Below are 24,742 nucleotides of genomic sequence, written 5' to 3' on the forward strand. Positions count from 1 at the left end.
GTGAGAACACAGGACCATGGGAACATACACATGTGCCCCCTGGTTATGTCAGACAGTTACACTGTAAATTCAGTATTCTCCTTTGTTTAAGACTGGCTTTAATCTTATGGCTTTTCCTTAACTGATGGAATTGGTTGTAATTATTAGAATTGTTTTATCTCGTGTGTTATCTCTTATATTTTGGATTTGATTTACTTTCAGTTGGTTTTACTAAAGTACTTTGTAGCTACTACATTGTTATATCTTCAGATGTCTTTTTAAAGTTTACATTTATCTAGGGCAGCTTAAATGAGTGTATATATTAATGTGGTTGGCCCCACCAAGAATTAAAGCATGTGTTGTTGCAATGTTCTACCTATCTGTCTATCAGCTGTGTCAGCAAATAGCACAGATCCATGGCCAGAAATTAAAACTAATGTTCTTCTCTGTTAAAAAGCATTGAAATTTAAATATTTCTTATTGCTCAGTAAATGTTCAAATCCCTCTTTTGCCACAGAGAAACCCTGTTTGTTGCTTTGTCTCTGTCTGACCACCAGATGGCAACCTCACACCACAGTGTCCCTTCCACTAATTCCCTTCAAATAAAGCCAGCTCAATCTCATTACAGCCAATACCTTTGACATTTGAAAATGGCTGGCAAGCTTATTCCCATGTACATTTCAGGTTTGTCATGCAACTATAGGTCCACACTTATGACACAAACTCCTATTGTGACATTTATGGTTAATAAGGCAGCAGCCCACTCCCCATAACTGATGGATTACAAGCCCTCCTCTGTATCAGTCCAATCACTTCCTTTCATGGGAGATTAGAAACCTCAGCTGCTGATGTACGAACAAAAAGGACCCGGGTTGATGTTCCCGTTTGTTTTTTATCTATCAGTTCTGCTGCCAGGCTGGCCGCCACAACATCATCGTGCTGCCCGTCACGCCGCAGCCTCACACAAACACAGGGGCACGCGATGGGGAATGTGGCAACTGCGATATCAAAGCCTCAAAGGCTCCCCAGTTGAAGTGAAGGAACAGCTAATGTTTCCAATAGCCTATAATTGGTTGGCTTTATGATGCTAATGCTCTGTGAACGGCCTCTCAGAGTAATGCAGAGGCTGGGAATGACTGTCTCCCTGCGCTCTATTTCCATCCCAGTCCAACCCAGTACAGGCCAGTCAACCAGTCAGGATTCTTGTAGGTGGAAGGTGGGGATTATGTTTCACTGGGATTAGGTAGTGGACAACAGCTGGCCTCATTTCTCCCCCTTCATCTATCCCGCTTCCTTCAGACTGAGTTTATTTGAGGTGTGGTTACTCAAAGGGGGTGTGCGTGTGAGGAGGGTAGAGAGTGTCGGTGGGGGAGGTTGCAGATGAAGCCGGTTAATCTGTCCTGAATTAGAGCGATCCCAGATTACTCCCAGAGGTCACACAGGCCCAGAGCCATTTTCACAGGCTCAGCACTACAACACACCTTTAATCTATTCTGTCGCACTGTATTGTTTCGCTTATTTATTTTTTTCCTTCTTTGGTAGAGCAGAAACATCCTGGAATCCACTTAATGGGTCTGAATTGGCCAGGGAGGTTCATGTATTGACTCATGTGTGCAGACTTTATATTAAAGAATTGTGTATAAAAATGTATTTATTACATATGTATATTTATCTTGCTACGTTTCTTTATTTATTTACATCTATTATTTATTGACAAATTTCAAGTTTTTTCGTCTCATTTGCCATATTTATTTCACAAATTCATGTGTAGATATAAAATAAATTAATTTCTAAAGCCTTATTTAGGACTCGATGATGTGAGTTTCCTACCTACATGGTCATTTTATTTATTTACAAGAGTTAATAAATAATAAAAGCTGCTTATACATGAGTAGTACATAAAAAAATATATTTTGTGTTGTTTTTTTTATATTAAAATACAACTTCGATTATGCTTGTCAAGAGTAGAGCTGTTGGGCAAAGGTCAAGGCAAAGCTTCAGCTGATAACAAGCAGGATGAAGACTTCTCTGGGCTTTAGGGGGTCAAAGGTCACCCCATAACAAGCTGTCAAAATGCCCAGACCTTTGGAACAGGTTCATTTTTAAGCTGCATAAAGGCTACTGTTGAATCAGCTACTGTGTGGGTGCTGATCCAAGATCAGCTTTGTCTTAGTGATTTTCCCCTTCACTTCCTGCACTACTGCCACAGTTCAGGCCGGCCCCTATGTAGAGAGAAACAGACAACTTTAGACATTAATAAACTAAAAGGGTGATTTACTAATTCATTTGTGGCGCAAGATGAGGACCATTCAAATCTCATTACTGGTGCTCAAACGTACAAATTAAAAAATAAAAACCAGGAATAACACAGGTCTGTACGTCAGAGGAACATGGTGATCTTAATACTCTACTGCATGAAAGGCATTCAAACCTTGACAGGTATTTCTTTGCAGACCCAGGCTATGTGCAGTGTCTGAGCTGGGTCGGAGGACAGTGTTTGAGTTGCTGCTCAGGTTTCTTTGCATGTGACAGCTACAGTTTTAAGGTTTCTGAAGGATGAAACTTTAATGATGCAAATGTTTGACTTTGAGGAGTTTCCTCCTGTACGTGAGTGTGAGCTTTATAAAGGGGCAGATAAAGCAGTAGAGCAGTAGTAATTTGTAGAGCCCGATTGACCTGGCTGATAGCTTATTGCATTTATTATATCGGCATCGTCGTATATGTCAGCCAATACGTGACATGAGATTAAAGTACAGCAACACGAAATATATGTTTTAAAAGAGTGTCCCACTGAGTACATTTCTTTGTCACAAATTTAAAGGGAAACTTATCAAAAAGGTTTATTTACGTTATGGGTTGTGTAAAGAAAATTAAAGGACCAGTGTGTAGGATTTAGTGGCATCGAGCGCTGAAGTTGAAGATTGCAACTAATTGAAGCTTCTGGACTCAACTAAGTGTGTAAGAGAAGCTATGGTGGCAGCAAAAAATGCAAAAAGTCCTCTCTATAGCCTTGGTTTGTCCGTTCTGGGCTACTGTAGGAACATTGCAGTTCAACATGGTGACTCCACTGTAGATAAAAAAGGCTAATTCTAAGATGACTAAAACTCAACGATTCTTATATTCAGGTGATCATACACTAATGAAAACATAGCTATGAATAATATATTCCATTTCTGCCAATAGATCCTCCTCAATGTTACACAGTGGACCTTTCATATCGGCCAATCAGAAGATTTTCATATATGAATATCAGTAACTGCCTTATTTACATGGGTAATAGTATACATTGTTGTATAGATTGTATACATCTCTTTGTGCTGACTGATTGTTTCCTTGCCAGCACCAAACTTGTGTGTTTTTTCTTTCACAAACGAAAACTCACACCTTGCCTCGCCCAAATCAGGACTCCAGTTTTGGTCTCTCGAGGGTCGCTCTCTGCAGGATTTTGTTCCTTCTTGGCAGTTAATGAGCTGCTCTTCCTCTGTTTCGCCCCTTTAAGGAACACAATTGATGACCCCTGCTGCACAGGAGAGCAGTAGGTGGAGTGCAGCAGAGAGGGCCTTGAGTTTGTGGATAATGGAGAGCCTTTGCTAGCAGCATGTATAGATAGAAGTGGTGTCTTCATCAAAGCTGAGTCTGGAAGTTTTGAGGCGTGCAGGGACAAAGAGCAGGAGATTAAATACAATCAAATTCACACCCTGGCTCTTTTCTCTTCATAGAGCCCTCATTACAGTGACTTTGTGGACGAGCTGACCGAGTATCGAACCAAGAACGTTCTTGCCGTCCCCATCATGAACGGTAAAGATATGGTGGCCGTCATGATGGCTGTCAACAAGTTGGACGGGCCACGCTTCACTGTGCAGGATGAAGAGGTAACATCTAATGCCGTCTGTCCTGGAAATACACCCTCAGCACACTGTCACAGTTTTTGTGATTCAACCACTTAAAATTAAATAAGTTTTCAGCTTTATACAGAACTTTACAAAACCAGTTACAAAGTGCCTCAAAATTATATTGATTTATTTATTAATATTTTGGGTGCCTGCATCCCAGCACTCTGTTGTCAAGTTAACTGATAACATGTCTTATGGCTTTATAAAACTGAAATGTGATGGCATGTTGATGATGAACAGTAGGCTACAAATCGCTGGTTGATTGCAATATCCTCCCAAATCCATATACAAATGTATAATCTGCATTTGGATCCAGATGTAAGTAAAAATACACAAAGTGATATAGACATTCTTGCTGATTGGCTGTTGGCACCCAGGATTTTTAGAGAATATCTTAGTTCTTTCTGGGAATATTAGTGAAAATTTTAAGTCAGACTCCTGACCACTGACACATGGTCATTTAAATTGACCATGTTCCTGTAGGGCCGCCTATATATAGATCAAATGCCATGTACTTTGGCCAAATTCAATGATTGTCAGAAATGGGTGCAATCTTTATTGATCAATTTATCTTACACCAAGTGATCCATTCAGACAGGATCTTTGGTTCCACTCCTCACTGTGCATAATCATAAGCCAAAACATTTGCACCCCAATCAATCTCCTCCTTCTGTGCACTGAAAACTCCTGACTTCCTAACTTTTCACTACTATATTAAATTTGATTACAATTCAACTTTAACACCCAAACAACAGAAAGTCAATGGGCCTCAAGCATGTATGGTTCCTTCACACAGATTGGATATTAAATTGTGTATGAGAACAATTTAAGAACTTTTGTGACATTCATCAATACTTGCATACTTTCCTGTTTATTCTCAGGTAAGATCAAAATAATGACCAATAGACTACATGTAAGCCAATACGCACAAATTCCAAATTGTGTTTTGTGCTGTGAAGAATTAATAATGATGATGGAAAAAGCACTTACTATATGGAAACATGAACATTACCTGTCAGATTCAATTCAATTAAATTTTATTTGTATAGCACCAATTCATAACAGAAGTTATGTCAGGACACTTTTCAAATAGAGCAGGACCGAACTCCTTATAACATTATTTACAGAGACCCAACAGTACCACCATGAGCAAGCACTTGGCAAAGGCGGCAAGGAAAAACTGCCAGATGTCAGTGGTGTGTTTGCAAACAGCACTTAAGGCTGCTCTTACATGGTTTTACTGGGGCGTTTCCACATGCACACACGCCCAATTGAAGATCAAACACAATTCATCATCATACTCAGGTGGTTAAGAACAGACTTGGCTGTCAGTGCGCATTTCATAAATCCCACATGTCCTCTTACTGCTTTGTGCAAGTACAAATCTAAGAGAAAACATTAATGCATGATGCCCAATGTTTTATGTCTGACTGAAACAACAAGTGATGGGGGTAACTCTCTAAGTGGGGTTGTCCCTCAGCCTTCCTGCTGCTCTGGCCTGCTTTAGCAGCTGTTGTACAAGTCACCTAAACGCAGCTAGACAAATGGAAAGCCTCCCAAATCACAACTAACAACAATTGTGATCCTTTAACTTTCTGAAAGCCGAGGAGAGGCCTGTCAGAGGACATTTGGAGAGATATCCAGTGGGTGCAAATTAGGGTTGGCCACTGCGATGAAAGAGTCACAGAGAAAGGAAAACTGAAAAATCACTGCCAATTCTTTACTGCCAAAAAAAGTACAAATGTGATAATAAGTGTTATCACAAAGTCAGTCAGATGTCAAAGAAATGTGGAAGTTGGACATTACATTACCACTGGCTATTCTCAGCCACTGCTAGGCAACAGTTGTGAACCTGCACTGTATCTGCCTGAAGGTGTGTTATATCACCAGAAAGCCCTCTGTGGCATACACTCCAAATACCACACAGAAATCATTCATTTGTCAAGAAAGAGGAGACAGTGTTACCTTTTGGTTTAATATCACTTGTCAAACATGGCAGGTTGAACCATGTAACTATCGGACATTTTTGATTTAAAAATGAGACACTTGCCATTTGAAATGTGTCACCTGCTCTGAGTGATGGCACCAAGGTAAAGGTGACTAACATATAAAACAAAACATTGTAATGGTTATTGCTGAGCCTTTACTAAGACACCACAATCACATCCATTTCTCAGTATCACACAACGCAGCTTAAAGTGTGTGCTGTTTTCTTCCAGACCCTAAGCAAGTATCTCTTCTTCGCCAACCTGCTCCTGAGAGTGTTCCACCTGAGCTACCTGCACAACTGTGAGACCAGGAGGGGACAGGTGAGGCTGCAGAGCATGCAGCACTTTATTATACTCTTTCCTTTGGCACCTTGTTCCTTTTTTTAGATTTCATTTGAATTTTAACACTCTAGCTGAAAGTGTCCCACACCTGACCTTTTTTCTGTGCCTGTGTGAACAGGTGCATAGATCCACATTTTCACTCTTGATGACATAAATGTATAGTACAAAATAAGACAAAGATAATGATGGAGAGAGAGTCATTCAACCAGCAGATGCATTTGACAAGATGCCTCAATTTGGCCTAACTAAAGTACAAACTGAAAAGATAAGTTGGAGGCAAGTAAGAGAAACAGTGTTGTATTGGAGGAGAAGTTAAATCTTGTGGTGTGAAGCTGTGGTTTTGTTGTTGTTGTTGTATTCTACTGTGCAGGTGCTGCTGTGGTCAGCCAGCAAGGTGTTTGAAGAGCTGACAGACATAGAGAGGCAGTTCCACAAGGCCTTGTACACAGTCAGAGCTTTCCTCAACTGTGACCGTTACTCTGTGGGTCTGCTGGACATGACCAAGACCAAGGTGGGTTACCATAGATACACACACCCACAGTCAAGGATAAGCTGGGAAACAAACAGAAACAATGAATCCAGTGTTTGTAGATCACTATCTGTGCTACACTGTTTCAGATCGGTTGCATATTTACACTTAAATATCAGAATTTGTTGCCATTTGCAGGTTAAGGGAACAGGTCATCTAAATAAAGTCTCCGTAGACAAACTAGGAGCAAGAATCTTTATTAGGCCTTTATTATTGTTTTAAAAGGGCTGACTGCCGCAACAGGGCTTGGTTTCACAAAATCCTGGAACCTTGACATCCAAAAATAAAATGGAGCCACTGTATATTACAGTATAGTTACATTTTAAGTGAGTGCATCCATTGCTTATTAATTATGCACCACTGTTTTTGTAGCATTCTCATCTCAACTGAGTTTTGATAAGACCTGTTTCTGTTTCTCCTCTTTTGGGAAGAGATATTTTCAGAAACTCCTGTGGGCTTTCTTTCTCTAATCTGCACAATTTCTCTGTCTCGATCTAGTTTTCTGCTTTAATCCCTTGTGCCAGTGAAAGAAATAATACTTAAAACTATCTTTTGATCAGTGCGGTACAATCCCCATGTATTTGTGATAACCAACATACTGTCATAAATACTACTTATTGGCTGTGGCTGTCATCTAATTACAAGCAGCTGCCAGTTGATTCCTAACACCTGCTATCTGAGAACAAACACATGTTGTCTGCCTGCACAGATGGCTGTCTGGTAACAACACTGGATTTCATGAAAAAAATACTTAAGAACAAACAAAACTAGTAGCTCAGCTTTGAACACGTTTTTTTGGAAACTGTGCACTTTTTGAAGACAGAACGAAAAATATTACACACTCCTAAGAGGCTGCTGGCATTAGCATTTTCAGGCAGAATGGTGGTGTTGGCTGTGTACAGTAAGTGCATCTAAATAATGAAACAACACAAGCAGCCGTATCGTCTATGTTGTATCACTCTAAATCTTGTTTTCTCTGTCTCTGTCTGTGTGTATAGGAGTTCTTTGACCTGTGGCCAGTTCTGATGGGAGAAGTTCCTCCGTATGATGGACCCAAAACTCCTGATGGCAGGGTGAGGAAATATGGACCACTGCTACTACTACTGCTCATTCACTCTGGTGTCAACATCAGGTCAAAATGTCTGACTGTCACTTATCCACAAGAAGAGTATTTTTTGGTCACAGAGGATGAATACTGTTTTGTTGTGTGTGTTCCTTGATCCCTGCTGAGATTAAATGTATGCTCCCAGGACCATAGTCATGATTCTAGATGAATAGGTATCTCAGTTTACTTTTAGATAGAGAACATGGGCAATGTGACATGATAATCTATGCATGCTGTACAGTTCCCTGTGTGCATTTGAAAGGACCAAAATTCAGATTTCTTTCTCCAGACAATGTTTCTAATTTTTCTGCTATGTGTCTTTTCAAGGAAATTATCTTCTACAAACTGATTGACTACATCCTACATGGCAAAGAGGACATCAAAGTCATACCGTAAGTCACAACACAGGTCCAGTGAAGCAATTTCTTCTTGTGCACGTGCACGATCTACAGGGTGCCATAACATGCCAATAAACATAGCATTTCACCACAAAGACAGGAAAGACAGTGAGCCATGGATGTAAACAATGCAGGTTTCAAAGTTCTAAGAAAAATTGGCTTTGCAAATGTTTTATGAGAAAGGAAATGCATTCCACATGCACACACACGCAATGAGTTTTATTGAGTAACACTAGGTGTAAACATAATACTCCACAGGGCACCTTTGAGGTGTTTGTTTGGTTGGTTATCAGAGGGATAGCAACAGGATACTAATGTTGCTTCTTCCTCCCTAACAAAACCAAACATGATGTACATTTTACCTAATAAAAGATTAAAAAACGGAACCACTGAGGCCAGGCGTATTCATGTTTCTTGAAGACATTCTGATCTTGTGTTGTTTTTTCTGTTATCTTACGTCGCTGCTCTTGTAAACAGTAATAACTACTGTCCAAACATTTCACTGCAGAATAATCTCACCTGTGTAAAGTACTTATGCATTATTTAAGTTCAATAATTTGGTTCATCTCTGCAGAGTCACATTTCTGTTAATACTGAATAGGAAAGTAATGTACTTCATTATTTTGTTTTCTTGTTTGTTGTTAAAGATGATTATTATAACAATTGAATTTCTGCTTGTAATGCTCTGTGCACCCTCAGGAACCCCACACCAGATCACTGGGTCCTGGTTAGCGGGTTACCAACCTACGTAGCAGAGACTGGACTGGTCAGTGTCTGTTGTTCTCTTCCTTTTGATTTGCTCACACAGTGTTGTGAAATGAACATAAACTCTCAAATCCAGCTTGTGTCACAAGAACATTCTCGCACTATGCCTGAATTATCTAGCAGCATCACAAGATTCACGCAGCATTTTTACATGTTTGTCACACCATAACATTACATTAATTAATGTTTGAGGAGTGCAAAATAAAATGCAAAAAATTGTGTTGGGTATCAAACCTGAACTCCACAACCTTATTTCCCACTATGCTGTTTGAAAGTCAGACTAGCTCCTACAACAACATGATGAACGTCAGCAAATAAATATTTCTGTTTCATTGCATGGCACTGACAACATTGCTTTGGGTATGTCACGGCATTGCACAGAAACAAACTTTCAGAAATATTTAGACTGCTGAGAGATTTGAATTGTAGCATTGAAAGCTGTGTTAGGTTGATGCTCATGTAAATTAAATTCAATTCCATGTGGCATCTTTAAACTTCCCTGTGAAGTTTTACACCTCTAGTAGTGCCATGGAGCCATCGATACCGGCGATACACAGTCTTACCAAAGGTGTACACTATTCCACTCAACAGGTGGCAGTAACACACCAAGATATGTTGCAGTGTGCCAGCAAAGGCAGGGAAGAAGAAGACCTACAGTTAGACATGTGGATGTAAACAATGCTGGATTTAAAATATCAAGTTTGAAAATGTTTTAAGAGGAAGTTGACACATTTGTTGGACCTCAGTGATACAGTATGTTTTGGTGAGCAACCATGACAGTAAAACCTAACTTTAGTTTGTTTAATAGAAAACTCCACAGAGTGAGCAGCTTTAGGCTGTAGCATTCTATCTCATTGTTGTGGATGTCTAACTAACCCTAAATCAGACCAAATAGGGCAAGAACTCTAATCAGATAATGTATGAATCTAGCAGTCACATTTACATTCTTAAGTTACAATGAGTTCACACGTCACATGGATACACGATGACTGAGAGTTTTGAACATAACCTTTCAACAACAGCTGGAGCCCAAACAAGTAGAAATGAAACAACAAATGAATAGTGAATGAATGACCAGTGGGCAGGTTGAACACAAACTCTGTCAGTGATACACTTCAGTGTACAGGGTTCTCACGTATCCTTAAAAACATGAAAAACCTGGAAATTTAGAGAGTGAGCAAGTGCTTTCCTGTAATGCCAAGAATAAAATGTCCTAGAAAGGTCCAGGAAAATGATTTTTTTAAAAGAGTGGGAACTCTGAGTATAGTAATAACAACCTGTCTTGACAATCACGCAGGTGATACAAGACAGAATCTTTTGGCCAATTTACAGCAGATTTGATCAAACAAGTCATTTACAGATTTGAATCATGTTCTGCTTTGATCGTATCCAACCTGCAGGGAGTTCAACGAACGTTTTAGTTTGGAGATAGTCGATCCAAAAAAAGAAATGTATGGTCAGAGATGCTCTAGGTAGGATCATAAAGAAAAGTTGTATTCGTAATAGTAATAAATGATGTATACAGTACCTCTTAAGGTCCTTGAAATGCGAGGCTTTGAGAAACACTGTGCTACAACAAATGAATGTCCAACTGTGAACATCTATTAGTGAGTCCTTTAGGAATTATCACTGTTGAGACTGCATGTGATGCATTCAGGCTCTGTGTGTAGGTCAACTGTGTTTTGGCAGTACTCAGAGCCAAATAGACAATCACTGACTGTAATTACGTGTAAAATGGAAGAAAATAGATTTGGAGCATAAAAGTACACTTGTGTAGACGAGCTGTAAGCCATATTTATCCAATCTCTCCCTTCCAATATTTGGGAAAACTTGGTGCGTTTTGTTCTACAAAAGAGAGGCAGTTTGGAAAGGTGCCAATTTAGAATCACTTTAATGACTCAAAGTCAAATACACATAAAGCTTAAACTCCACACTCCAACTTCTTTGAAACTACATTGAGGATGAGGTTGTTTCTATAGAAATTCTCTCAGGCAGCACTTTCTCCAAGGTTATTGCTTTGACCAGGCTCCTTTTTGTCAAACCATCTTTTACAGTTCCAAGAACTAACCCATCTCTGGTCTAATGGCTTAAACCAAGCATCTGGGTTATGGAACTAGCTGACCCTGTTGGAAAGTACTACGTTTATATTAAAGCCTTGATAAAGGGTTGACCTTTCTGACTAGCTAACTGCACAAGTTAGCGGCTACTGACTCAGACTCCTACTTAAATCATCTCTACTCTCGATTCAATATTTGACATGTTATTATTCTCAGTGCACTCTTTAAAACAACTTCCAACAACTGCAGCTAGAAATACAAACATAGTCAGTCTGGTGTGTAATTATAAATGAAGTAATAAAAACCTCCACAAGATCCTGGAGGGACTAATTACTGGCAAAGCAGCATCCAGATGATTTACATCAGTTCATGTGGTTTAAAGCTTTAACTTCAAATATTAATTTGGTGTATCTTGTCCGATTTAGTCCAGCGTATATTAATGGAAATTGCGTGAGATTAAGGATGGTGAGATTGTTTGATCCATTCAGTTCTATTCATATCTTTGACAGCTCATCTTCAGCTAATCACCCATTGTGAGCACAAGTATGGCTCACAGGCAAAAGTCTCTAAAATCCAGCATTATTTGACTGATTGAATATGTTTTCAAAATCACAGAGTGTGGCTCGATTCGACCAAAACTTTTAACTTGGAACTAAATTCCACCTCATTTCTCACTCTGACTTTTAGAGAACAACTTCCTTTTCTGCTGTGCAAGAGTCCATGTAAAACCAGTGTCCTTTTAAAATATCTTTATTACCAAATATGTTCAGTGGAAGCTGTGGGTGGTCAGATGAGCAGAACGCCATTAGGCCTTATTACACAGTTGTCAGTGTGCACACAGTTGTGGAAAAGAAAAGTGCTCAGCCACACGCTGCTATGATGTATAATTGTAATTTCTGCAGCCGTTGTAATTAATCACAGTGTGCTTTTCCCAAACCGCTGAGCCTGCCGTCGCTCATCCATCTATCCCTCCTTCTGCATCATCCCGTCTGTCCTCCTCCTGTCTCGTCCTTTCATCGTCTTTGGCACCTACAATTTTTCAGCTCTGCATCATCTTTCCTCCCTCGTCTTCTTTTTTTCCTCTTCTACATCATGTAAGAGGTGAAAACTTCATTTCTCCACAGAGCCACCTTTCCATAAATTGAGGGGAAAGGACACGTCAGATTGGCACTAATGGTTCTGGATGTGACACAAGGGGTTTTGAATGGATTCGCTGTGGAGCAATAAAGAATTTCAACTCCTGAAAGTGACATATGAACATGTGGTCCTTCAAGTGACAGTGAAGTTTATCACATGATAACATGAGAACAAAGATTTCCTCTTCTTTTAGCCAATTCTCATATTCCATCCAAACCTGATGACCTGTTCTTTTAGTAACGCACATACATTACATTGTGAAATCATTTCAGTTTCATATTCGTCGTCTAAACATTAGTGTTTTTCTATAATATTCATCATCCTCAACTTTGTCTTTTGATTCTCCTTTTTCAACAGATTTGCAACATAATGAATACAGCTGAGGATGATTTTTTCAACTTCCAGGTAGGACGGCTACGACTTTCTTGTTTTGTGTGTTTTTTAATTACCGGTAAGGGGAAACATCAAAAAACAACAACCAACCACTCAGTTTAAGAGACTAGGAAGATAAAAACAAAATCAATAAAGCAACAGTTTGAACGTCTTGGTAAAACACCAAACATCAGTATTTCATCCAGTCCATCAGCTTAATTTCTTTCTGAATGATTCCTGTTTGTTGAATGTTTTTCATTGTAAGTGGGGAGTATTAGAATCAATACCACGCTTTCGCCTCTCTTAATTTGAGAGAAGCCATAATTGATAAGTGAGCTCAAGGTACAGTAGCTGAAACATTTCTTTCTGCCAGGAAAGGTAAAACAAAACTTACTTTTAAAAACAAGTTTATAATAAAGTAATCTAATAAGTCATTTTAAACTGCAATATGCATTGACATGAATTTACTCAGAAAGTGCTTTTGTCCGAAGCGACAAACAAATATGATTACCACAACCACCTATTTCGATCTATATTATTTCTTCTTCTACATGTATTTATCTGGGAAAGAATACATTCAGTACCGCCCCGCTTCACCTTCTTGCACATTAACACCAGTTGTTGCTGTGAGATAAGAGAGCAATTTTGCTTATTATGTGTATTCAGATTTCTTTTAAAGTAGTAGATGACATTAGCATTTTTCAGTCAGATTACAGTAATTGCATTATGTGTGAGCCTTTACTCTTGAGAAATGTGAATAAAACTAGAACCGAATATGTTGAAATAATGTATTTAAAAAAAAACTAACTTAGCTTTATAATGAGCTCTCATGTACCATAAGAGACCACCAGGAACAATTAAAAGGAACAATTCTGCCATACAGTCCTGACTGTTCCTCATTCTCTGCTCTCCATTGTTGAAATGAGTTTCCTGAGGGCCATAAAGGGTTCATTGTATTTATCCTTATTATACTCTGTTCCTGATACAGTGGAAGCAATTGTCTCAGCTCATACATCGATCCTGGTTCTGCTCTGCAATAAGTGTCTGAATGTTAACATGAAAACCCACCTCTTCTCTTCCACACTTTGATCTCAGTGTGAGGTTCATCGGGATACGGGAGTTATTTTGTGATGATGTGTTGTAACTTGTCTCATGAGCATGCTAAGGAAGGGTACGGCTTGTGTTAACCCAGTAGGCCTGTATGTTGCTGTTTTGCTTTCTGGTCTATCTGCTTCTCTGGCTGTAAGAAATCAATCTGTTGGCATGTCTCAAATCCATACTACATACTAATTCTATGCAGTATGTATGTACTACATGCTAATTATACACACTATTCTATACTGTCTGAGCACTAAGTATACAAGAAATATACCATTTTCTGACTAACATGAAATGATATAATATGGCCAACAAACTGTACATTTTGAATATTTGATGATGAGTATGAGGATATTTCAGCTGTCTCCAGCTGTGAACAGCTCCTCCACTTTTGTGCATCAAATTGTGTCCCATTTCCAGTGTGACTATACTATAAGCTCGAAACCTGCTCAGAGTTAGTATGTAGAATAGATGTGAGACACACTGTGTGCATTTTATCTCTGTGTTTTTTCTGAATGAACACTGAACTGTTCCTCTCAAAGAAGCCTCCAGTCTTTGTCTCTCTGCTATTTTTAGAACCTCTGCTCTTTTTCCTTCTTTTCCGCTGCTGGATGTGTTGCTTGATATTACTTTGTAAAGCCCTTGATGTAATTCGTTTGATTTGTAATTTAAATATATATATATATTTTTTAATAATATCTTGACTACACGATAGTTTTCATTCAGTATTTTAGCTATGCTATGTTTTTACTTAAAAAAACCAAACACTTCTCTGTGATGAAGCTAAAATGCAGCAATAGTTCACCAAGCGCCCATTTTAAAGTGAGGGTACAACAACTGCAGCTGCAGGATGTTTTTTAGGGGCAGTGAGCAGGTGAATTATTGATTCTCTTTCACATTTTCCCTGAATGTAGAAGGTCATATTACCGTTCCGTAGGGTTTCTGCTTTCTGCTATCATGATGAAAGAATCGTCAGTGGAAAATCGAAATACGAGGAAAGAGAGGTCCATATTACTGTCATATTCAGGGCAACAGTGCAGATGAAGAATATTCTGATTTATAGGGATTGAGATAAAGCATGTTGAACTGTGTGTGTGTGTGTGTGTGTGTGTGTGTGTGTGTGTGTGTGTGTGTGTGTGTGTGTGTGTGTGTGTGTGTGTGTGTGTGCGTGCGCGCGTACGTGTGCAGAAAGAGCCTCTGGACGACTCCGGCTGGACCATTAAGAACGTCCTGTCTATGCCAATCGTCAACAAGAAAGAAGAGATAGTGGGTGTGGCCACGTTCTATAACAGGAAGGATGGGAAACCCTTCGATGAAATGGACGAAACACTGATGGAGGTACAGGCTGTGTGTGTATGTGTGTCCGTGTGTGTGGCAGCACTGAGTCACTGGTTTATAAATACACTCGGGCCATTCAGAGCGTCTGCATTATTTACCATTGGGCCTGGAGGCTTTTTACTGAAGTTTCTCTGCATCTGCCTCACAGTAGTTCAAATACACAACGTGACAGTTTTCGACTCTTCCTTAAAATCAGAGTAGTTTTAGGAACATAACACAACAATATGAGTTATTCAATAATTGCTATACCACAAAAATGATTTGAACAGAATCCACTTCTGCTTTCAGATTGGATGTTTTAACAAATTGTTGAACTCAAGTTTTAGTTAAGTACAATTTTGAGGAACTAAATTCATACTCCAGATTAAGATTCTGCATACAAAACATATGATCAACATCCAAAACACGATGGACTTTTAAAGTCCAGCAGGATGTGCTTGAATCATCTTGATGTTGCATCATTAAAATGCTAAGTCAATAAAAATACGTCCTTTTACTTCAAGTATGTTCTTCTGATAATACTTTAATACATTTTTATCAAAGATTTAAAAGCAGGACATTTCTGCATTGTGCTGTTGCTTCTTTTACTAAAATGAAGGATCTGAACTTTTTCCACCACTAGCAGGAAGTGTAATGCATGTGTTTTCACTTGGTTTTGGACTAAAGAAGGCAGTTAGCTCGAGCAGTAATGGCTGAACAGAAAGAAAGAGTGTCACCTACATTTTTATTTTAATTATTTATTTTTTTAACACACCTTCCACCAGTAATAGGCTATTAACTCACACACACCCCTGTGTTCAGTCTCTTACCCAGTTCCTGGGCTGGTCAATGCTGAACCCCGACACGTACGACAAGATGAACAAACTGGAGAACAGGAAGGACATCTTCCAGGACATGGTGATGTACCACATCAAGTGTCGCAAGGATGAAATCCAGAACGTTCTGGTTAGTAAATAAATAGTTCTACCAAAACACTGCAAATTCAAATATATCAATCTGTATATATATATATATATATGTATGTGTGTGTTTTATATATATATATATATATATATATATATATACGTGTGTATGTGTGTGTATACATTTTTTTTAAATATATATTTAAATATTTTTTTTGTAAAGCTAATATGCATTGAAGCTTCCGTAAGGGTGTTTTGTGCTGTTATTCTGTATGTTTCAATTCTGCTAGAAGATACAGAATATTTTCAAAAGTCAAGGATTTAGATAATTCCCACATAATTGTATTTTTGGCAGTAACTATGAAGCCCTTTGAAAAACCATTTTGACCAACATAAAACATTAGGCTATAACTTTACACAAGTTAGAATATTTATTTTCTTTACTTGGCCTCTTGAGGTTTCTAAAATATGTGAAAGTGGTTACACTGACAACAGGCATATCTAAATGCTCATTTCCCCTATGAACTGAAGTAATGAAAATGTTAATGCAAAACAAGTTTGAAATGGGCCAAGGAAGAAACTGTTTAATTTGATGATAGTGGTTTGCCAGCCAGATGCTTGTACTTTATTTAGTACTATGTAGTTTTGTCCAATTAAGTCTGATCTTCACCTTTTTATTGATTCAAATTTCAGCAAAGTAACACCTTGAATGGAAAATGTTAAGTTATTTTAATATTCAAATTAGGGACAGTAGGGTTTTTTGGAAATGAAATACAAACCACACTCCAAAGTGCTCCAAGGATGAGATGAAAAATGTATTTATAACTATAAAGGGAGAAAGAGAAGACCTATTCCCAAGCCTGCAGCATCCGTGCCTTGCTTTATCCTTTGATATTTGGGCTAGACAGATTAAAACCAGTCGGTTTCAAACCATTTGGTTGATGTGGATGATATAAACAGGAGGGTGAGCATCGTTTATAAACTGAAATAAGCTGTCAAATGTTCTATGAGGTGATTTGTCAGTGGACAGAGAGAGAGACTGAGAACAAAAGCAGAGAGATGACCTGGTTTGACCTTAGATCAGGAGTCAGGTGATTGATGCTGAACCATTTCATCCAAGGTGAGAGTTGATGATGTGTGTTTTCCCTAGAACACCAGGGAGAGATGGGGGAAGGAACCGGATGAGTGCGAGGAAGAGGAGCTCCAAGAGATTCTGGTAAACAACAACAAAACAACCAGTTTGTGCAAAAATACATTTCCCCTGATGCAACATGATTCCCTGAAGGTGGGAAGAAAAAAGTGGGAGTGTGAAATTGGTTATAAAGTACACACCACCATGTCAGGAAAGTTGAGGACAGACTGTAACATTTTAAACCTCAAACATTAAACCTGTGACCTCTTGGTTATACTGCAAGGGTTCTAACTTTTCCACGCTTCCACTTCAATATGAGAAAAAAAGTATTTTTAAAAAGTATTCACTCTAGGTGACACACTAAGGTCTGACAAAATGATTGCAAAAATATAAATTCTAAATTGACACACATTTGTCCATCTCTGTCCACAGTCGGAGGTCTTGCCGAACTCTAAGAAATCTGAGATCTTAGAGTTTCACTTCTGTGACTTTGAACACAGTGAACTGGACCTTGTGAAATGCGGCATCAAGATGTACTACGAACTGAAAGTGGTGGACAAGTTTCACATTCCCAGAGAGGTGGGTTCTTGGTTAGTTCATTAATTGGATGGTTAGGATCGCGTGATGTTCATGTTTTTCTAACGTTTGCTAAATGAATCCATGTGTTATATATCTCAAAGAGCTGCAATTTCAAAGCGGTTGTTGGAAGCTCCTGTTATAAGTTTTGCAATACATTAAACGGATGCTTTGACTAAAAAGTGCCAAACAGTAGATTTAGACCGATGCTGTAGAGCAATAAGTTAGCATTAGCAGACTAAAAGTACTGTCTGTGTGTGTGTGTGTGTGTGTGTGTGTGTGTGTGTGTGTGTGTGTGTGTGTGTGTGTGTCAGGTCCTGGTGAGGTTCATGTACTCTCTCAGTAAAGGCTACCGGTGTATCACCTACCACAACTGGAGACACGGATTCAACGTCGGACAGACCATGTTCACCCTGCTGATGGTCAGACACACACAAACTGACTCACTCTTCCACACCGCTGTCCTTCCATCTTCCTCTTCTCCCTAAGTACCCATCAATCCTTCACCTCCTGCTCTCAATCTTTTCTTCCACCTCTCTCCAGTAAACCCACTCTTCTCCCCCTCCTCTTCACATCTCCTCATCTTTCATCTTTCCTGTTCGTCCTCCTCCTCTCTCTGAGTAATAAACGTTCTTTCTCCTCCTCTTTCGTTCCTTGTGTAGTCCTCTGGAGTGTACTGTATGTGTGATCATGCTCTTCGCTGTGTATATGTATGTTTATCTGTTTGTGTGTAAATGAGGGAGATAATGAAGTGTGTCTGTAAATGCAAAGTGAGGCAGCGTAGCCTGAACTGTCCATTAATAAGAAAACCAGTGAGTGTCCTTATTGTTTATACACATACAGACCCTGCTGGGAAACCTGGTTAACCTCTGTCTGTCTGTCTGTCTGTCTGTCTGTCTGTGTGTATGGACATGTATTGCTCACCTTCCTTTTGGAGATGAAACCCCATAGCATAAATCATTAAAGGTTATATATATGAAATCCTGCTCCGGGATGTTGCACTAGAACACGGTATCTCAGACTAAAAGAACTGTGTGCTACAGCCCACCAGACTCCACCGACAAAACCAGTAATTCTAACACGCAGATGATCATAAAACAAAAAAGTATGTTTGTGTACTGCCATGGCATGCATTAGTGATAATATCTGTGTATATACCTACCTGTCTACTGTGTGTGTTTGTGTTTTTAGACAGGTGACCTGAAGCGTTACTACACAGATCTGGAGTGTATGGCCATGGTGACTGCTGGCTTCTGCCACGATATCGACCACAGAGGAACCAACAACCTCTACCAGCTAAAGTAAGAGCTTCAGCGGGGAGGAAAGGGGGACACAGGGGTGGAGGGGGAGTGTCAGCATGTGGTTTAATCAGCTGTAAGTGGACATGTTTGATGCCTACACAGCCCAACTGCAGGAGGATAAGTCGATTACTTTGAATTTATGTAAAACATAAAACGGCTATATGTCTTGGTTATATTTGTTTGTACTTAGATTATTTTTTTATTAAAATTTATTTGTGGTTGTTTCTTTAAAGCTATATTAATTTAGCTTCAATTTGTAACTGTTGATGCATTATAGGCTCTTGGGATTCATCAAATTGGAAATATAAGAACCAGTCTGAGAACACTGAAGCTTCAGGGAAACGAGAACATAAATGTTGCTGAGGCGCGCTGAGTACAAAGAAGTTCAAACAAAGAGTTAACACAATGCAGTACCTGTATGTAGTATTATCCCATAAGGGATTTCTCTTTGGTTAGTGAGAGCAATCACTAGATATATAATATAGCAGGCGTCTAAATCTTGAAGTTTAATAGGTGAACTTTAAGTAGTCAGTCCAAGTCAAACTATGAATCGAATATAATCAAAAAAAGGAAAAAATATGTCAGATTGGAAAAAACTCCCTAAAATCAAAGCAGACCGTGATTAGACATAAACAGCATGATACATTACAAATATGGTTTTATTTATTACTAACTGCTGCCATGACCCAATTTCTTTCTCTCATTTTCGAAATCAGACTGAGGCTGTTTTAATTGACTCAAAGTGACAACAGCCACTCCTCCTGTATACAGGCGAGCTGATCTCAGCCTTTTAGGTGAAGGTAACGTCACACACGGAGAACATCAATGAGCTGATATTGAGCAGAAACACCTCCAGCTGCTCTGCTCCACCTGCTGATGGATGAGCTAATGAGAGCCGCCATTAGCCGCAGACACAGCAGGCCAGGCCCACCCTGTGTTTAACATGCATGATTTATCACAGTGTAACCTCCCAACATACTCTGTGTGTGTGTGCGTGCGTGCGTGTGTGTTTCCAGGTCTGGTAATCCTCTGGCGAAGCTTCACGGCTCCTCCATCTTGGAAAGGCACCATCTGGAGACTGGCAAGACTCTGCTGAGAGATGAAGTATGCCGCAGTACACACACACACACACACACACACACACACTCACACGTACATGCATACAGGGTGGACACATTAGCTCCTGAACACCTGTACAAAGTAAAGCAATGCAACACAACAGCGCTGCAATACATATGAAGAACTGAAGGCCCACCCCTCTCTTAGCTAGACTAGTGTCTCAGTGAGGGGGGAAAAAAGGAAACTTAAATTAAAATGATGACCATTCAACAAGTCTTTGCCGTGCTTATGGGAGCTGCAGCCACACACACAGACATATACCCATGTACTACCTGCTGTTCCTGTTTTTCATAGTTTGACGTGACTTTTTTTTTTCACTTCCTCTTGTTTCAGTCGTTGAACATTTATCAGAATCTGAACCGCCGTCAGCACGACACTGTCATCCACCTCATGGACATCGCTATTATCGCCACTGACCTGGCTCTCTACTTCAAGTCAGTACAATGGCAGATACATGAACACAGCTATTTATTGATCAAACAAATTGAGTGGCACATTTAATAAAAAAATTATAGTTTTCAGTTTTTTAACAGAATTCTAATAAAAATATAATGAGTGACTTCATAAATTGATTTTGGAAGGAAACAACTTGGTGGATTATTTTGGCACACTCCTTACTCCACATGTAGTTTGCCCCACCCACCAACATCAAGTCAAGAATCTGTAGAAACATTTATCCCTAATGCCTTGTAAAAAAAACACGTGATAAAGATAGTGTCTCTGTATTACAGTCCTGTTGTGTTTCTGTGCAGGAAGAGGACGATGTTCCAGAAGATCGTGGACCAGTCCAAGACCTACGAGAGCTGGAATGACTGGACCAAGTACATGATGCTGGAGACCACGCGCAAAGAGATTGTCATGTAGGCCCACACACACACACACACACACACACACACACACACACACACACACACACACACGCGCACACACACACACACACACACACACACATACACACACACACTACTTTTATTGAACTTAGTGTAGTATGCTCATGTTTTTTTTGTTTTATTATTATTTTCAATATGCTGGTCTATTTAATGTTGCACACGGGTGAATGATACCCACCACTTCTATGTTGATCTCCAAATCCTTCAACTTACTAGCTGTTGATGGTAATTTGGGGGGTATTTATTACCAACAGAGATATACAGACATACAGATCTCAGTCATGTGTTGTGTTTCCAGGGCCATGATGATGACTGCCTGTGATCTGTCTGCCATCGCCAAACCGTGGGAGATTCAGAGCAAGGTACACACCTGTGTGATCTCTGCACAAGGCCCTTTTCATACTTCACAGTAGTAGTTGTAAAATGACACTCCAGCCTCAATGACATCCAGCCGGTCACAGCAATAAGACACACTCGTACACAGGCTCCAGGAGAGAGGCTCTGTGAGAGGGGAACCAGTGATAAAGTAGACAGAGAATGACATTTTGTCAGTGCTGCCATTTCTCTCAGCAGCGTTCAGCAGTGACTCCTGACGGCCTCATGCATCAAGAGCAACTTGGTGCTTTTCATTTCCCTCATCACCACCTGGCAGGCTCAGCATTTTATTTCAGTTAACTATGTAATATACACATCGCCATCGAGCCTGCACACATGGCATATCAATATGAACAGGAAGCGTCTCTGGCTGCTCGACAGCCGCTGCTGGAGGGTCATTTTTTACCTTTATTTGTCTGCAATTGACTGGGAACATATGTTCTTTTTCAGTAGTGCCTGCTTCATATTCTTGTACACACACATAAGCTGGTGACTCATAGCAATTGCATCAACATAGAACCCATAATAAAATCAGTAATGGTGATTTAAAGCACAGCCATTGAGTGCTGTGTAAATGTGTTTGATGCAAAAGATAAAGATAATAATCTGTTATATGTCTTTGACAGTAGCAGAAGTTTGTCCATTAAAGTCACCTGTCCAGCAGGCTGCTGCCCTGTAGGTATATACTCAGTAGAAAGAACGGTTCTACATTTACCATTTTGTGGAAGGGGACATGGCCAGATACATTATTCTGTTTATTTTGTTCCAATCTGTGTGTGTACGTGTGTTGGTGGACACTTTTTTAAAATATATTTTAATATTATATAATAATAACTCCACCGGGTAAAAGAAGTCTATCGCTGTGAATGAGAAATTAAACTTTGGTTTGGTTTTCATGATTATCTATCCAGCATGACTAAGTCTAAGAAAAGAACAATAGTCCAGCTCTGCCATTCTCAACCAGTGGGCTGCAGAGCGCCATCTAGTAGGCCACGGTGGCGGTGGTACTGCCAAATCAGTCAGAAGTACATGACATCCAACTATAATTAATCTACTGAACTGACTCTGTACATGCTGATATAGAACAGAACAGCCCATCATATCAAACAAGAATCATTATTTCCACACCAAGTGTTAGACCTGCAACATATTCTTATTATATATTAATTAATAAAGCAAGTTCAGTTCTGTTACTCCTCCTGCATTGCACAGCCGCTGCCAATTAGGAGATTCCACTTTTTATTTTTTTGGCAGATATTTTATTTCTGGTTGGATTTCACCTTTGTCTGCACATGGTGAGTCAGCTCTACATCCCACACACACTGCCAGAACATCTATCTACAGCAGCAGCCACCCTCCTGTGAATTGTGCTCCAAAAGTAGTTTGATGACTAATTCTTTCCTTTTACAGGTGAATTCCACCCTGAATACAGTGATAACATATCATAGCTGTCATACCAAACCCTCCATACTCCAGTTTTGGTGATGATCATGTGCAGGGACCTGCAGATAGTCGATACCAGAATTTAATTTAACCAGAGAGATTCTCTGTTGGTGCAAAATGAGTCTCTAACATACTGTAGCTCTACTTTGTAAATTAAGTTGATAAGATGGCCGTATTCCGACATAAGAATCAAGTACAAATAAATTCTCTCAGATTTGTGTTTATGATAGACAGCCCTCTTTAAGATGTTAGGGAGAGACAAAAGCTCAAGCTGCTTTAGTCTTGATAAAATATTCCGCTGACATTTTTATGGCTGATATTTTATTTTTCCCTCAGTTCCGCTTCCCACGCATACAGAATATCTGTCCACAGGCCCACCAGCCTCATGGCAATTGTTCCCCAAAACTGGCTTGATGACTAACTCTTTCTAAAATGAGGTTTCTACCCTGAATACAGAATTCAGATATTATTCATCAGATCTCACGTTGCTCCATTTAAGGTTTGTGAGGGCAGACTAAACTGGCTTTGATCTAACCAAGACACAAAGCCTGAAACTGCCTCGTGAGCTGTGAATAAGATTCTCGTTTATGGGATGTTGTGAAAGCTTTATAGGATGATTTTAACAACATACACGGGAAGATATCCTGCTTGATAAAATCCCACTCGAATGGAAAATTCTGCTCCAACAGCTGCTATTGTATATGACAGCCTGTGTTGGAATATGTAGTTCTGAAATTGGTAGTCTTAATTAATTTGTCAATGCAGGGAAAATATATCTACAAGATTTCTGATAGATTAGTACAAGTACAAGAACTTTCTGGTTTCTGGTTCCAGGACTCGCTACGGTTTTATGTCATTGTGCATTTAACATCTTTAGGTTTAGGGATGTTGGTTGCACAAAATAAACAATTTAAAGGTCCAGTGTGTAACATTTAGGCAGATATATCTACCTTAAATGAGCTGTTTTTTTTCTACATTAGGGGGTGTCTCTCTTCTACGATGTCCACCATGTTGAACCGTCATGTTTCTACAGTAGCCCAGAATGGATAACCCAAACACTGGCTGTAGATATCTGCAACTTCTCCGCTAGATGCTACTGAATCCTACACACTGGTCCTTTTAAAGACAACATCTTGGACACTGTTAATGAATACATATGCAACATATTGTCATTCAGATTTGAAAACTGATTCTGAAATTGAATTGAAATCTCAAAAATGTTAAGAAGCAGCTCTGTTCGATTGCTATGTAATTTGACCGCAGAGGTTTATGTACTCCGTTGAAGTGATGATCAAATACCCATAATAGTTGTATTGTGTTGTCAACAGCAGCCAAACAGACAAATTCTTATTGACTGACATCTCAAAACTTTTTGTCTCACCCTCTAGGTGGCGCTGTCTGTAGCTGCAGAGTTCTGGGAGCAGGGAGACCTGGAGAGAACAGTCCTGGAGCAACAACCCATTGTAAGGACACAGAGAGAGTGGTGCTTGAGAGAGAAAGAGATGCTAAAAAGAAGGTTTAGAGGACTGGAACTGTGCTGCGGTTCTATTAATAGTTGATCTCTGACCTCAGAAAAGAGGATTTCCCTTCAAGAGTCAATAAAGCAAAACATAATTATTATTACTGATCATTATTACTAGATTGGTTATGGCAGTATGTGTTTGCTAAAATCTGAGGACAATTTGACCTCATCAGTCTTATCTGGTTCTATCACTAATTTTACTAATTGCATATTTATTGAATATATTTGTTTCCTGTGAAATGTCCACTGTGTAGAACATAATCAAGATGTTGAAATGTCTTCTTCTGATCCTGTCTAAATGCTTTTTAAGATTTTTTTTTTTTTAGAAACTATCCACACGAGGCCTATTATATTGGGATTCGGCCATGGTTACTTCTTTTTAAAAAACTTGTAGATGGACCTTTGACACTATATGCTATACAAACCTTTCAGGAGTCTGGTTCACCATAGAGTTAGAGTTAACAAGTTACAGTCCTGAAGT

The 24,742-nt window shown here is 39.3% G+C and overlaps 1 protein-coding gene across 2 annotated transcripts in view; it reads left to right on the top strand.

Annotated features, from left to right (window-relative positions):
• pde6a (phosphodiesterase 6A, cGMP-specific, rod, alpha) overlaps window positions 1-24,742 on the top strand; it is a 33,791-nt gene that overhangs the window by 5,477 nt on the left and 3,572 nt on the right. For both annotated transcript variants that reach the window (XM_051419854.1, XM_051419853.1), the window contains 18 exons: window positions 3,699-3,851; window positions 6,092-6,181; window positions 6,573-6,713; window positions 7,730-7,804; window positions 8,164-8,228; window positions 8,934-9,000; window positions 12,551-12,598; window positions 14,852-15,001; window positions 15,803-15,946; window positions 17,054-17,119; window positions 17,468-17,614; window positions 17,926-18,033; window positions 18,803-18,912; window positions 19,929-20,016; window positions 20,365-20,465; window positions 20,784-20,891; window positions 21,220-21,283; window positions 24,128-24,202. In XM_051419854.1, the coding sequence (XP_051275814.1) occupies window positions 3,699-3,851; window positions 6,092-6,181; window positions 6,573-6,713; window positions 7,730-7,804; window positions 8,164-8,228; window positions 8,934-9,000; window positions 12,551-12,598; window positions 14,852-15,001; window positions 15,803-15,946; window positions 17,054-17,119; window positions 17,468-17,614; window positions 17,926-18,033; window positions 18,803-18,912; window positions 19,929-20,016; window positions 20,365-20,465; window positions 20,784-20,891; window positions 21,220-21,283; window positions 24,128-24,202 (1,800 nt within the window). The remainder of the gene's footprint in view (window positions 1-3,698; window positions 3,852-6,091; window positions 6,182-6,572; window positions 6,714-7,729; window positions 7,805-8,163; window positions 8,229-8,933; window positions 9,001-12,550; window positions 12,599-14,851; window positions 15,002-15,802; window positions 15,947-17,053; window positions 17,120-17,467; window positions 17,615-17,925; window positions 18,034-18,802; window positions 18,913-19,928; window positions 20,017-20,364; window positions 20,466-20,783; window positions 20,892-21,219; window positions 21,284-24,127; window positions 24,203-24,742) is intronic.

This window comes from Dicentrarchus labrax, unplaced genomic scaffold, assembly GCF_905237075.1.
Source record: "Dicentrarchus labrax unplaced genomic scaffold, dlabrax2021, whole genome shotgun sequence".
NCBI classification, from domain to species: domain Eukaryota; kingdom Metazoa; phylum Chordata; class Actinopteri; family Moronidae; genus Dicentrarchus; species Dicentrarchus labrax.